We start from the raw sequence: 13,688 nt of genomic DNA, 5'->3' as shown, positions 1-13,688 counted from the left end.
AAATAAAAGGTAGTTCTGAATTTTAAAAATCTTTATTCGACTGGAAACTGCTTAATGCTTTCTTGTTTCCTTTCCTGCAACTATGTCCACCAGGGCAGCTGTTTCCCTAGTCACTACAGCAACTCTACTTCTGAAAGGACTAGATGGATGAGGGCAGGAATAGTGGAGAGAATTATTTAAGAAAACCAATTCACGTGTGGCTGAGATTTAATGGAGTACCGGACAACACCCTGTGTGCTCATTTTCTCTCTTGGGCCATATCAGAAAGCAGAACCAAATTACTCTTGGAAATCAAACTCATCCTGACGTGTGTGTGTTCTTTGTTAACTAAATCCTCATTCAAAGAAAACCTGAAAGAAAGCCCACACTAGCCTGTTCTTGGGTCATGGGCTTAAGGGAAGTGCTGGTTTCTATTATCAGTGTCTCCCAGCTGGAGAGAACATTAATAAATATCTTTGTCATCAGCAAGAGAAGTGGTGGTGGTTACTTATAACCATAATAGCCTGGATTTATTGAGCACTTATTGTGTACCAGACCTCATGAAAATACACCGTCCAGATCTCCAACTGCAGGAAGTGAAATTGACTGACAAGCTTCTGGGCTCTGAATTCATCATGTTCTCGTTGAGGGCATGCCTCCCATGGGCTGTTCTCAGCCAGGAAGTGAACCTGGAAGGGACACTAGGTAGCCCCATTTCTGGGAGATGCAAGGATCCTTGGATGGGTGTCTTTGTGCTCAAGGATTCCCCATTACCCTGGTAGAGACTTCCTTGGAACTTCACTGCAGCCTAAGATTCTTCCTCCCCAAACTTCCTTCCTCCCCTCTCTCCTCCACAGGGATCAGACCCATATCAAAGTCTGTCATCTCTATGGATCTCCTCTGGACCTTTCCTGATTTCCTTCGCAGGCATTTTCCACAACAAATTTCTTGCACATCTCATCCCCTCTTGGTGTCTCCTCCTTGGAGGACCTGAACTAATAATGCACACTATTACTCTCTCCATTTCACAGATGAGGACACTGAGGCCCAGAGAGGGTAAGCCATGAGCCCAAGGTCACATGGCTAGGGAATATTGGAGACTATTGACAATGGGATTCAAGCCCAGGCAGTCTGGATGCTCTTAACCCTATCCATGGAAACACACATTTGCCGCCACAAAGCAAGGCAGATTCCCACTGAGGTGCTAGACATTTCTGTACCCAGCACTATTCCAGTTGCTTTATACGTGATATCTCATTTGAGCCTCATGCCAACTCTTAGAGATAAATAGAATTACTGTCTCCATTTTACCAGTGAAGAAACTGAGCAAGAGGCTTAATAACTTATTTATAGTCTGCAGCTAGATTTTCCCAGAGATGGGAGTTGAGCCCCATGTCTCACACAATAGTGGCCCTGAGAATGTGCCTGGCAGACCTCCAGCTACAGGGAGCTTACCTGACCAAAACCCAGATGCAGCACTTGGAAGTCCTTGCCACGTTTGTGCCGAGGCTGTGCTCCCAGCCGATGACCAGGTGCGGCAGGGATACTAGGCAGGCCCACTGCCAGGAGACATGGCTCCTCGAAGTCCTTACTGAACCTGCATCTAGGATGCTTCCCTCCCACTTCCCTCCCTCCTCCCCTCACCTGGGGTCCCATACAGGCACTTCCCCTCATTAAACCCTCATCTGTTTCGTCCTGTCTTGGCATCTTCTTCTCAGAGGATCCGGACTAACACAGATAAAGTCTCTTTTACTCCCCGTGATTGAGATGACTGGAATAACCCCCAAATCTAAGGACTTTTCTTTGAGCATTTCCAGAATAAATCTGGAAAAAACCAGACTGCCTCTCTGGTGGTGTGGCTCTGAGCTGCTAGAGGGGTGTGTGGCTGACTCCAAGGGGCTACTGCAACCATGCTCCCCGCTCCTCCCCCTCAGGGAGGACAGAGACAAAGCCTCATCTGTGGGCAAGTGGCCAGTCTGCCTGAGTCTCCACCTCACACTCTAGCCAGTTCTTGGCATCCATTTCACTGTTTCCTTGGGCAGTTTCCTTTCCCTTTCTGGGTTTCATTGTACAATGACCCTGGGGAAGTTCTCTGGTTCTCTCCTTCCAAGGATCTGGGACTCCCTCTGGGGCCCATGTGTGGTCCGGAGGCATTGACTCACAGCTTGACGAATGGGTCCGAGTAGCCATTGGCATCCATGGCAGCCAAGTGCACGCAGCGTATAATGCCCACGATGAGGCCCCCCTGCTGTGTGCTGTACATGAGGGACACTAGGATCTTGCCACGCTCTTCTATGTCACCAATCCGTTCCACCTGCTGCATGGGGTAGGGGGAAGGCAGTGTGGGCCAAGGAGAGGAGGGGGCTGGGCAATATGATGGCAAGCACGAGGGAAGAGCCCGTGGAGGGGGGGAGGGGCTCAGTCAGCACTAGCAAGGTCAGCCTCATGGACAGCAGATGGCCCAGCCATCAAGGGGACAGTCTGAGGCACATGGGGCCAGCAGCTTTTCTCTGACTTAGACACAGACTGAGCTCTGACTTTGAGCATAGGTTGAGCTTGCTCCTGGTCACTGACTGGCCCTGACTGACCCGGGCCCTGACCAGATCCTGACTCTGATCTAAGATTCCCCTGACCCCGCCAGTCTTTTCACAGTGCAGTTCCTGAGGTCGTACAAGGAAACTGGGCAGGGGACATGGAGGTTTAGTTCAATCTCTGCCAGACACACAGCTCAGAGAGCCTCTCCATCCCCACAGAAGGAGCAGACCACTGCTCTAGCCCATAGGACTGTCAGCAAAGTTCTGTCAACATGGCTGAGGAATGCACGGGCATCCTGGTATGAGGTGGGGCTGCCCCCACATCAGAGGCTTCAGGGGTGAGGAGGGTCCCCCAGTCTCATGTTTTAATACCCTGGGCAAAGGGTAGTTCTCATGGTGAACCAACAGGCAGGTGGTTGCGGGAGAAAGAGTGAGGAAGGGGCTGGGGAAGGAGAAAAGCGGAAGATGCCAGCCCAGCCCAGCGCAGACCCTACTGTGGCTTCGATCGCGTTTAGCGCTCACCTCCTCCTCATAAAGCGCCATGCCTCGGGCTGACCCGGTGGTCCCGGCACGCTTCATCTTAAAAGAAGGAAACAGAAACAAATGATAATGTTGTTTAGGGGACTCATCTCCCTACACAGGAAGGATCAGAAGCCCCTCACACATCCATTAGCATCCAGAGCCATGAGGGTGGGTTCTCCAAGCTACTGTAGTCCTCCCGCATTCTCCCTTCTAGCTAAAATGTGTATAATGTAACCACACGGCAGACCAACTTAATGCACAACGACCTATGATGTAGGTTCTATTACAATCCCCATTTTACAGATGAGGACACTGAGGGTCAGAGTAGTTAAGCCACTTGCCCAAGGTCACACAGACAATAAGTGTCAGAGCACCCCACACATAAAACAGAGAAGCTTTCATCTGCTCTGGTTGAAGTGGCACAGTGGTCTTGGGGTCTGGCCACCAGCGGCTTCTTCCTCTCATGGTTCCTAAGGTCCTTCTGCTGAACTCTAAGGCTCTGGGAGACACAGTTTGAAAACCATTGTTTAAATCCAACCTCCCCACTTTAGAGATAAGGAAAACTGAGGTCCAGAGGGAAGGGGACAGTATTTACTAGGCTCCTGTCCTCAGTGGGACATAGTTGGGGGCGGGGGTGGTGGTGGAAGGGTTAAGGGTGAAGAGCAGAAGAAGATGACCAGCAGTGTTCTGTGGCCACTGCAGCCCCTGCCTGTCCCCCAGCTGTATCTGCCATAGCAAGATAGCAAGATGGGTGAACCCAGGGGCTGACGATCCAGGCAGGGGCCTGACCATTGTCTGGATCAACTGGACTCATCGAGTGAGGGAAGGAGGAGGAAGCCTGGAGAACCAGCTGTTACCAGGTAAAGACCTGGAGGAAATAGCTTACTCCTAGGGCTGTCTTTAAGGATTTATTTGGAGCCTGGCATTCGGCAAAAATTCTTCCTTGCAATTTTCCTTGTTGTGTCTTTTTTTTTTTTTTTTTTTTTTTTTTGCCTGAGTGATAAAAATTTGGCACGGCACACAGAGATTTCATCCTCGGGCTGGCCATCTGGTGGGAGGATGCTGCAGGATTTCCCCTCCTGTTCTCACAGCTTCCCCATGGGGACCTGGCCTGTTGCCCTGGGGGTCCAGGGGCACTGGTGCTTGTGGGAGAACTGGGCTCTGGCTGATGCCCACAGCGCACAGCCACTGCCTCCTGGTGTGACCTTGGCAACTCATTCTCCCCTCTGAGCCCAAGGTGGCCCACATGTACAACAAGGGCAGGTTGGATTATCTCTAAAAATATAGATTTCTGGGTCCCATCCTACTCCACTAAGTCAGAGTCTCCAGGGGAGACTTTCACAAATCCTAGCTTGTAAAGCTCTGGTTTAAAAATTCCCCAGTTAATTCTGAGGTGCAGCCCAATTGGAGAACTTCAATTTAATCCTTGTTCTTTCTCAAAGGAAAAGTACCACATTCTAACAACATCAATAACAACAGTTCTAATGCTTTTTATGTATTATCACATTTAATCCTTAAAAGATTCTGTGAGGTTGGGACTACATTATTGCATTTTACAGATGAGAAAACTGAGGCCCAGAGAAGTTAAATAATTTGCCTCAGCTTATACCATAAGTGGCAGAGCCAGGATTCGAACCCGGGGAGTCTGGCTCCAGAGCCCACACTCTTAAGCACTATGCTATGCAGCCTCCTATTTGTTGGCAAGATGCTTTATGTCTTCATGACTGATGGGTGGGTAAGGCAATATCATTTCCTATATTAACAATTGTTAATTTATGAGTACTTATTACATAATAGGTTCTTCTGATTACGGTTTTTTTCTTTTCTTTCCTTTTTTTCTTTTTTAAACACAACACTCCCACGAAGCAGATACTGTTATAACACCCATTTTACAGACAAGAAAACTGAGGCACAGAGTACTTCAGTCCCTTGGCCAAAGCCATAGAGCAGAAAGTGGCAGAGCTGGACTTTGAACCCAGGCAGACCACTCCACCATACCACACTGCCTTTCCAGTTTTACCAAGGAGGAGTCTGACATTTGGGGAAAAGATGCTAACACAGGGTCGGTAAAAGACAGAGAAAGGATGCAACCCTGATGTTCTGAGCTGAAACTTCACTCTTGCCTCAATCGCTGCTGCAGCCGCTCTGCTGTCCAGTACCCTGTGGATCTATTTCCCCAGTGCAGACCCAGAGGGGGGCAGCATCCCCCACCTGCCCTCCCCTCATTGAATCCTGGGCGCAAAGGCACTCACGGGGATCACTCGCTCCAAACAGATATTGAAATTCTTCCTCTGGTTGGGCTTCAGTTTCTTGAGCGAGAATCTGGTCTCACCAATAAACTCATTATGGCCAAATTTGTCCTCATCACAGACAGAGATCCTGCCATTGACACAGGGGTGGGGAGAGGAAGGAGGAACAAATATTGAGTTCCGACTGTTTGCCAAGAGCTGTGGTTGATGCTGGTAAGAAATGTACAATGTGCATAGGAATAATAAAATTTCCTATTTATTGATCACTGGGTCGAGTTCCTTTTATTTCTTTATTGCAGTGTGAAGGTACTTCAAAAAGTTTATGGAAAAATAGAATTAGGAGATAATACAAAATTTTCCATGAACTTTTCAAAGTACCCTTGTATAACTTTATGCAGTAAAGTATAAAAATATGAAGCATATAGCTTCACGAATTTTTGCATATGTATACAGTAGAGTAATCAAGATAGAGAACATGTCATTGCCCAGAAGACCCTCAGGATCCTTTCTAGTCATTATCTGCCTCAAATATATCCACTCTCTTAGCCTCTGGTTGAATGGAATAATTTGTCCTATTTTTGACCTTCATATAAGTGAGATCACGTAGTATGCGCTCTTCTATGTTTGGCTTGTTTTGCTCAACATTATGTCTGCGAGACTGCCTTGGGTTGAATGTCCCCCCAAAACTTAGTCCCCACTGTGACAGTGTAAGAGGGTGAGAAATCCTATTCTGGTAATTGAAAGATGAATTAAGGGCCTTGCAGAGGTGATTAGATTGTAAAACCATGCAGTAGTGAATGGATCAATAGTAGTGGTCAGGGGCGTGGTACTGAGGGCTTCAAACGGAGAGTGAATGAGGAGATTGACCTCTTGCTCTCTCTGCTGTGCCATCTTCTACCATGTGAGACCCCTGTGTTGCTGTAAAGCCACCGCCAAAGAAAACCCTCACCATAAGTGTTCCCTGGACTTTGGATTTCCCTGCCTCTGAAACTGTAAAGCAATAAATTTCATTTTCTTACAAATTACCCATTTTCAAGTATTTTGTTATAAGCAACAGAAATGGACTAATACAGAGATTCATCCATATATATAGTAATTCATCCTTATTGCTGTATACTATTCCATTCGGTAAATATACCATAATAATTCCGCTGTTGATGGACATTTGGGCTGCCTTTAGTTTTGAGTTATTAGGAATAAAGCAGCTGTGGAACATTCACATTCATGTCTTTTGGTGTACACATGTACATATTTCTATTGGGGATTTTCCTAGGAGTGGAACTGCTAGCCCATGAACTAGGCATAAGTCTGGTTTCAGTAGGAACCTCCAAACAGTTTTCCAAAGTGATTTCATCAATCATACTCTCACCAGCAGTTTATGAAGATTGTGGTCACTCTTCATTCTTTCCAACTTTGATTTTATCAGCATTTAATTTAAGCGTGTCTGGATGGGACATCCTAAGTCATTGCAGTTTTAGTTCACATTCGTAGCCCCAGTGATTAGTAAAGTTAAGCTCCCTTTTCATAGACTTTATGGCCATTTGAGTATCTTCTTTCGAAAAGCGAGGCTAGGAACTCAGCCGAACTTTTCTTGTTTAATTTTCCCTTCCCACAAACATATGAGTTTTCCACTTTAGAGAGGAGACTAGGGCCCGGAGAGGTTGAATAATTTTTCATTAATGAGAGGCAGAACCAGCATTTGAATCCAGGTCTCCCTGAATCCTAAACACCATATTATCTTTTGTTATCCACTCTGCATAGCACTGAGTAGGACTGAGGCACACAAAGATCAGGAGAAAGATCCCTTAGGAGATCAAAAGGATGGGTCAAGGAATGATGATTCATTCTGATGTATTCTAAGAGGAAGAAAGGACTTGTCCTCCCAAGGCATGGAAGCCATTCTGTGGGGGCAGGCATGAACAATAAGGCACCTCCATCCACGGCCACCACCATTGGCTGAACAATGTTCAAAGTCCTGGAGGGCTCAAACACCCTCATGACTGAGTCCCACATGTACAAGTCTAGAGGAAGAAGCTGTCTCTACTCAGCTGGCTAGGATGTAACCGACACCTGCCTTCTGCAGGGCAGGTGTCTTCAAAGAGTTAAGAATAATCATTGTTTTTGACCCTGTAGTGCAACTTCTAGGAATTTATTTCAAAAACGTAATAAGTTAAGTACAATATTTAACTACAAAGATGTTTATTGCAGTATTGTTTATAATTGTGAAAAAGCAGAAATAACATAAGTATTCTATGATGGCAGGACGGCTTAAGAAAATTATGAAGTAACCATCAAAATGTAATAGTATACATTAAAAATAATGTTGCACTTAGTCATCAGGGAGATGCAAAATCACAATGCAACACCAATATGTGCCCACCAGAATGGCAAAAATGAAAAAGTGCTGATGAGGCGGTAGAGCAACTGGAACTCTCATAATGGCTGATGGGAGTGTATGTTGGCATGGAAAACCAGCAGTTCCTATATAGCTGAATATACACTCAGCCATTATACTCCTAGGTGTATATACCACAGATATAGATACACTTGTGCACCTAGAAACAGCTACTAGAATGTTCCTAGCAGTACTATTGGTAATAGCCCCAAACTGAAAAGCACCCAAATACATCAATAGTAAAATGGATAAATAAAATTGTGGTATACGGACAGTTCCTGACTTATGATGGTTTGGCGTAATGATTTTTCGATAGACGACATGTTTATCAGGACATAACCCCATCGTAAGTTGAAGAGCATCTTATTCACGTAATGGAATACTAAATAACAACAAGAATGAATGATCTACAGCTACATACAACAACTTGGATGAATAATACAAACATATGCTAAGTAAAAGAAGATAGACACAAAAGAGCCACACTGTATGACTTAGATTATATAAAGTACAAAAACAGACAAAATTAATTTGTCCTAACTAGGGGAGGCCCTCACTGGAAAGGGCCACCATGGGGGGCTTCGGTGGTCTGGTAATATTCCGATGCTTGATCCCAGTATGTTCACTTTGTGAAAATTCATCAATCTGCACAATTGTTACAGGTGCACTTTTCTAAATGGATTTACATTGCAATAAAAAAGTTGACTTAAATATTACTTAAAATAATATTGGAGCTGGTGGGAATATACTTGGAACAGCCAATTTGGAAAGCAGTTTGAATGTCTTGTAAAATTTTTTTGAAAAACACTACCTATCCTATGATTCAGCAATATTTCTCCTTGGTTTGTAGCCTAAGGAAACACTTACATGTACACAAGGAAGAATGAAGCACGCTCATTGCAACTTGGTAATAGAGAAAAGCTGGAAACAATCTAAATGCCAATCCATAGGGAACTGGCTAAATGAACTGGTAAACATCTACATAAAATTTACAAGCATGCAAACAATGCCATATATTGTTTAAAGATACATAATTATGAAGTAAAAGACATGCTTGGGAATGACACACAAAGAATACAAAGATAGCGTTTAGCTCTGGGCAGGGAAGGAAGACAACAAGATGGGGGATAGAGTATACAAGAGGAGCTTCATCTTGCATCTGCAGTGCTTTATTTCTTTAAAAAAAAGAGCTGAAGTAAATACGGCAAAGTACTAAGATTTTTAAAAGACTGAATATTGGGTTCATGGATGTTTGATTATATTCTACACTTTTCTATATATTTTTAATATTTAGTAATAAAAACATTTTAAAAATCTGTGAGAAATCCATTCTGCAGAATTCTCTGAAGCAGTTAAAAATTAGGTAGATCTAAGTGTCTTTTCATGGCTATAACTCTTCTCGTGGCTTAACATATATTGTTAAGAAAAAAAGGCAAGTTCCAGATCTATACAGCATGAGACTTTCTATTTTTAAACAGCAACATACGTATTTACATGTTCTATATGGAGATGCACACACTCACAGAAAGAGGAGGGAGACCCAGGGTGGGGAAAGGGACAGTTGTTTAAAAGGAGATTTGTTTTCTCTAAGAATGTATTTATTACTTATATAGTTTAAAATGCAGCTTAATACAGCATTGTCGAAGAATACAAGATGACATCAATATATTGTTAAGTAAGATGGGCATATTACTTAATAGGATGATCCATTTTAATCAACATTTTTATAAGCACTCAATTTTATAAAAAACTTTTGCACAAACACACATTCACACTCCTGAATGTCCAGACGTGTGCGCGTGCGCGCGCGCACACGCACGCGCGCGCGCACACACACACACACACACACACACACACACACACAAACACACGTCCAGACATCAGGATGTCCGGACATCAGGATGTTAACAGTTAGTTTCACTTATCTATATTTTCAAGTTTCTACCAGAAATATATATTGCTTTTGTAAAAGTGAAAGAAAAAAACAAACACAGCTCTTTTTACAGGGTGGGCCCCTGGGAGCTGTGCCCTGAGTTCGGCCCAGCCTCAGACCCCTCCCTGCCCACCGCCCACCCGGAAGGCACCTGAGAGTCTTCCTTTGCATGTCCTCATCGGTGATGCCATGATAGATGAGAGTCTCGTTCCAGATGGGGTTCCGCGTGTTCCGTAGAGTTTTTGTGCGAAGCTTGTTGGACTACAGTCCCAGAGAGATGGACAGACAGATACCTTGCTTCAGTGGAAAGCCAGCCCTGGGGCTCCATCCTTTGGGCTGATTTTGGGGGGTGGCTTTCCCTGGAGGAGTGTCCAGGAGCTTAACTGTTTCCAAATGCATGTTCTCAGGGACTGAGAGTTCTCTAGGGTGATGGCTACAGACAAAGGGATTCATGCTTGACACTGGGTCCCCCTCTCCTGCCATACACCGGGCCCTCTCTTTGAACTTTCTCTTAAGAGACATTTTTCTTTGAAAAAAATAATCATTTATAAGCCAAGGAGCTAGAAATAAGTGTCATCTCTTTCTAGGCAGGGGATATTGGGATGGTTCCCTCTGTTCCCCCATAAAGCATCATCCATACCTGAAATTCCCTAGAGGGGACATAGTATTTCAATTTACTCTGAGAGAGAAAGCTAGAAACATAACTATACCCAGAGGAGGTGGCCTGGTGACAAATCTGATTCACACTAATGTGTAAATGACTCATACTGGATTCTTTGGCAAAGCAAGTATGGATTTACGACTGGACAAGGGAGAGCATCTGGAGAGGAAGCCAATGTTACTGGGGAGTTAGAGGGGAGGGACCAAACACCCAGACACCTCACAATGTGGCCATGGCCAGGTGAGGGACTGTCTTTCCTTGATCTGAACAAAGAAAGAGAGAGACAATGTGTGTGTGTGTGTGTGTGTGTGTGTGTGTGTGTGTGTGTGTGTGTGCGCGCGCACGCGCTCTATTTTGTCTTTGGGGCATTTGATACTTGCAGAGGTACTTAAAAGGTATTTCCCAAGACCATGTAATGAAGTGTATGTCATCCTTGCCTTTAGGGCATCCATGTCAAATTAACACAACGAAGCAAAAAATAAAACCCAGGAAGGCACACTTCCATTCCCAAGCATGTGCTCCAGGTGGGTCAATTCAAAGAGAGAGAATTAATCCCAGAGCAAAGTAACACTCAGTGGGTGTGCTGGAAGGGGAGAGAAAGGTGGGAGGGGCAGGGGTACATTTTCCCTCATAGAATATTATCTCAAGTGCTTAGCCCTAAAATCTAGAGAGAGTTGTTCTCATTTCTACTGAGAGATGAAGGTGTTGTTTGGGGTATAAAATGGGTGGGGGAGGTGCCCAATGGTCAGAACTGGGGAGCCACTGCAGGTATTTGAGCAGGTGAAGGGCATAATCAGGGCATCTGCTTCTCTCCTGGCCTTTGGCAGCTCCCTGGATCCCAGGTTTCTGAGTTGGAGAAATGGGCAGAGCCCCTGCCCCTTGAGGGATATTGACTCCCTGCCCACCCTTTACCTCTTGCAAGGGCTTTACCACTGTGGGACAAGGAGGATATTTGGAACAGATAAGGCTATTTTAGGCTGTGAGATTAGAACCTTAGGTGCCTGCCAGGGCTCATGCACCCAGCTTGCAGAGATGCCCAGGCCATATGGTACCTTGCTGGCTCCTGGCAGGAGGTGCAGCTTAACGTAGGGATCGGCCAAGCCATTGGAATCCATGGGCTTCAGTCCCTGCAAGAGAAGGAGGGAATGGTGTGAGGATCTCAGGAGAGCCTGGAGCTCAACTTTCATAGGTGATGGGCATAGCCCCTGGCATCTGTCCCACCTGTCGGTCCACTCTGTGTGCAAAGAGCACTGGAATCGGGCAGACAGGGTTTAAAGTCGTGTCACTCCCTAGCTGTATAACCTTAGGCAAATTTCTAAACCTCTCTGAGCCTCAGTTTCCTCACCTGTAAAATGGGGATGAGAACAGTACTTGCTTCATGGGATGGTGAAATTTAAATGTGATCCCACCTGTAGAGTACCTGGCACGTAGTGAGCACTCCATCAAGGTTGAATTGTTATTGCTAAGATGGGATAAGATGTCCCAGAATAGTCAGGGTGGGGACAAGGAGAGGCGGGGGGAAGGAGGAGACTCCTGAGTTCTGGCCCTAACTCCTGCAGCCACTTCTAGACCTTGGTTTCTCCATCCATGGGGATTACAATCTCTGCCTGGCACCCCTCACAGGACTGGGATGAGGCTCGGATAAGACACTGTGGAGAAAGGAATCTGTGGTAGGAATTAAGTTGAGCTTGTTAATACAAACAACCTTAAAATTCCTGGGACTCAGACATTCTTTCCATCTTTCCACACCTGGGCTGGGGCAAGTGTCCCAACTCTGAGCTCCCACAGTTCCTTCTCACAGTACTAATGTCATGTATTTTGTCCAGTGAGGTCCTTGCCTCAGTTTCCCCATTTGTTCAATGGAGCTTACAGCAGCTGCTGCTTCATGGAGTTCCTCGAGGATTAAATGAGATCTCATCTGTGAAGATGAGCTCCATCCTTTACCAGCTGTGTGTCCTTAACATTTAACTTTCTAGGGCGGATCCTAAGATGGCGGTGGCTGCGGTGGTTGGCGCTGAGTAGCTGAGGTGGAAAAGGTGGCCGCTGGGCCTTAGGCAGCTGGGAAACTTGTGAACCTTCCTCTTGCCATCTCTTAAGGGAGGACCGCTGCTGGTGGCCGGTCGTGGGGGGTGACCGCCACTTTGCCCTTGGCAGGAGAGGCTGCCTCGTTTACAGGCAACAGCTTTGAAGTGTGGAGCAGGAAAAGAACTGTTTCTTAGCTGCTGCAGCCAGCTGCCCTATTCAGGATTTGAGGTTTCAGGCCAGCATAAAAGAAGAATCCTGGGAGCTCCCGAGCCGTGCCACAGGACCGAGTGAGCACCTGAGACAGAGGCCGAGGATGGGGATGGCAATGATGCAGAGGCAGAGAGGGAGCCCCCCGGCCCGGCCCAGCCCCGTGAGTGACCCCCGTCCCGGCCCTGCTCGGGGGGGCGGACGCCCGTCTGGCTTCTGCCTGCCCCACCGGGCCACTCACCGGCCCCGGGGCTGCCTACAGTTTCTCAGGTGGTGGCAGCTCCGGCCTGTCTCGGCCAGGCCTGTACTCCTTGCCCGGCTCGGCTCCTCACTGAGCCTTCCCACTTGCTTGCCAAGGTGTGGGGATTCCCGGTGCCTGTCGAACGGCCACCCCTCCCACTCCCTCCACAGTTTTCTGGTGGGGCTGGTGGCGTGGGGCATCCCCGGCCAGTGTCCGGAGGGCAAGGCAGTACAGGCTGGGCTAACTGTCACTCCACCACACCCTGGGCTCCGGCCCCTGCTAAATTTCCTGTTACCGGGAGGCAGATACCATCTCTGCGGCCACCAGATCGGAAAAACGCCTAACCGATTTCTGGTTAGGAATAGTGTGGTCGGAGCTTTCCCAAGTTCGCTTGAACCTGCCGGAGAGCTGACAGTGGGCAGGCACTGGAGTCAGTCTGCGCCAGGGGGATTCAAAGGTGAACCGTGTGCTGCAGGCTCCTCCCCTGAGGAGCTCACGCTCTGGTGTGGGAGATAAGACAAGCACACAAATAACCGCGATACCAGGAGGAAGGTGATAAGTCCTGAGAAAGATCTACAGAGTGCTACAAAGGCACCAAGAGCGACCGGTCGTCTGTGCCTAGCAGAAACCTGGTAGACTTCCTGGGCGAGGCAGTGCCGAGCAGGGTCTTGAAGGCCCGGCCAATAGATGAGGGTTGAAGAAGACAAGTCCCAGCCCAGCCCAGTGCTCACAGAGCAGGGAGACGTCCGGCTAGGGAGGTGGAGACTCGACAGAAACCACACACCCTGTGGGGCTGCCACTGCGTGATCCAGCAGCCCAGGCCAGAGCACATGGAACAGGGAGAAGTCCTGCACGGGAAGTGGAAGCTCAGCAGAGACCACACACCCTGCGGTAACGCCCTGTGATCCAGCAGCCCAGCAGAGTCCAAGTTGACCAGAGTGG

General features: G+C 47.0%; 1 protein-coding gene across 2 annotated transcripts in view; it reads right to left on the bottom strand.

Annotated features, from left to right (window-relative positions):
* Nucleotides 1–13,688, bottom strand: part of RPH3A (rabphilin 3A) — a 72,582-nt gene that overhangs the window by 6,820 nt on the left and 52,074 nt on the right. For both annotated transcript variants that reach the window (XM_063087273.1, XM_063087274.1), the window contains 5 exons: nucleotides 11,326–11,400; nucleotides 9,764–9,873; nucleotides 5,288–5,414; nucleotides 3,036–3,092; nucleotides 2,142–2,296 (listed from right to left, as the gene is read on the bottom strand). In XM_063087273.1, the coding sequence (XP_062943343.1) occupies nucleotides 2,142–2,296; nucleotides 3,036–3,092; nucleotides 5,288–5,414; nucleotides 9,764–9,873; nucleotides 11,326–11,400 (524 nt within the window). The remainder of the gene's footprint in view (nucleotides 1–2,141; nucleotides 2,297–3,035; nucleotides 3,093–5,287; nucleotides 5,415–9,763; nucleotides 9,874–11,325; nucleotides 11,401–13,688) is intronic.

This window comes from Cynocephalus volans, chromosome 2 (genome assembly GCF_027409185.1).
Source record: "Cynocephalus volans isolate mCynVol1 chromosome 2, mCynVol1.pri, whole genome shotgun sequence".
Taxonomy (NCBI): Eukaryota; Metazoa; Chordata; class Mammalia; order Dermoptera; family Cynocephalidae; genus Cynocephalus; species Cynocephalus volans.
This window is presented reverse-complemented; position numbering and strand designations above follow the sequence as displayed.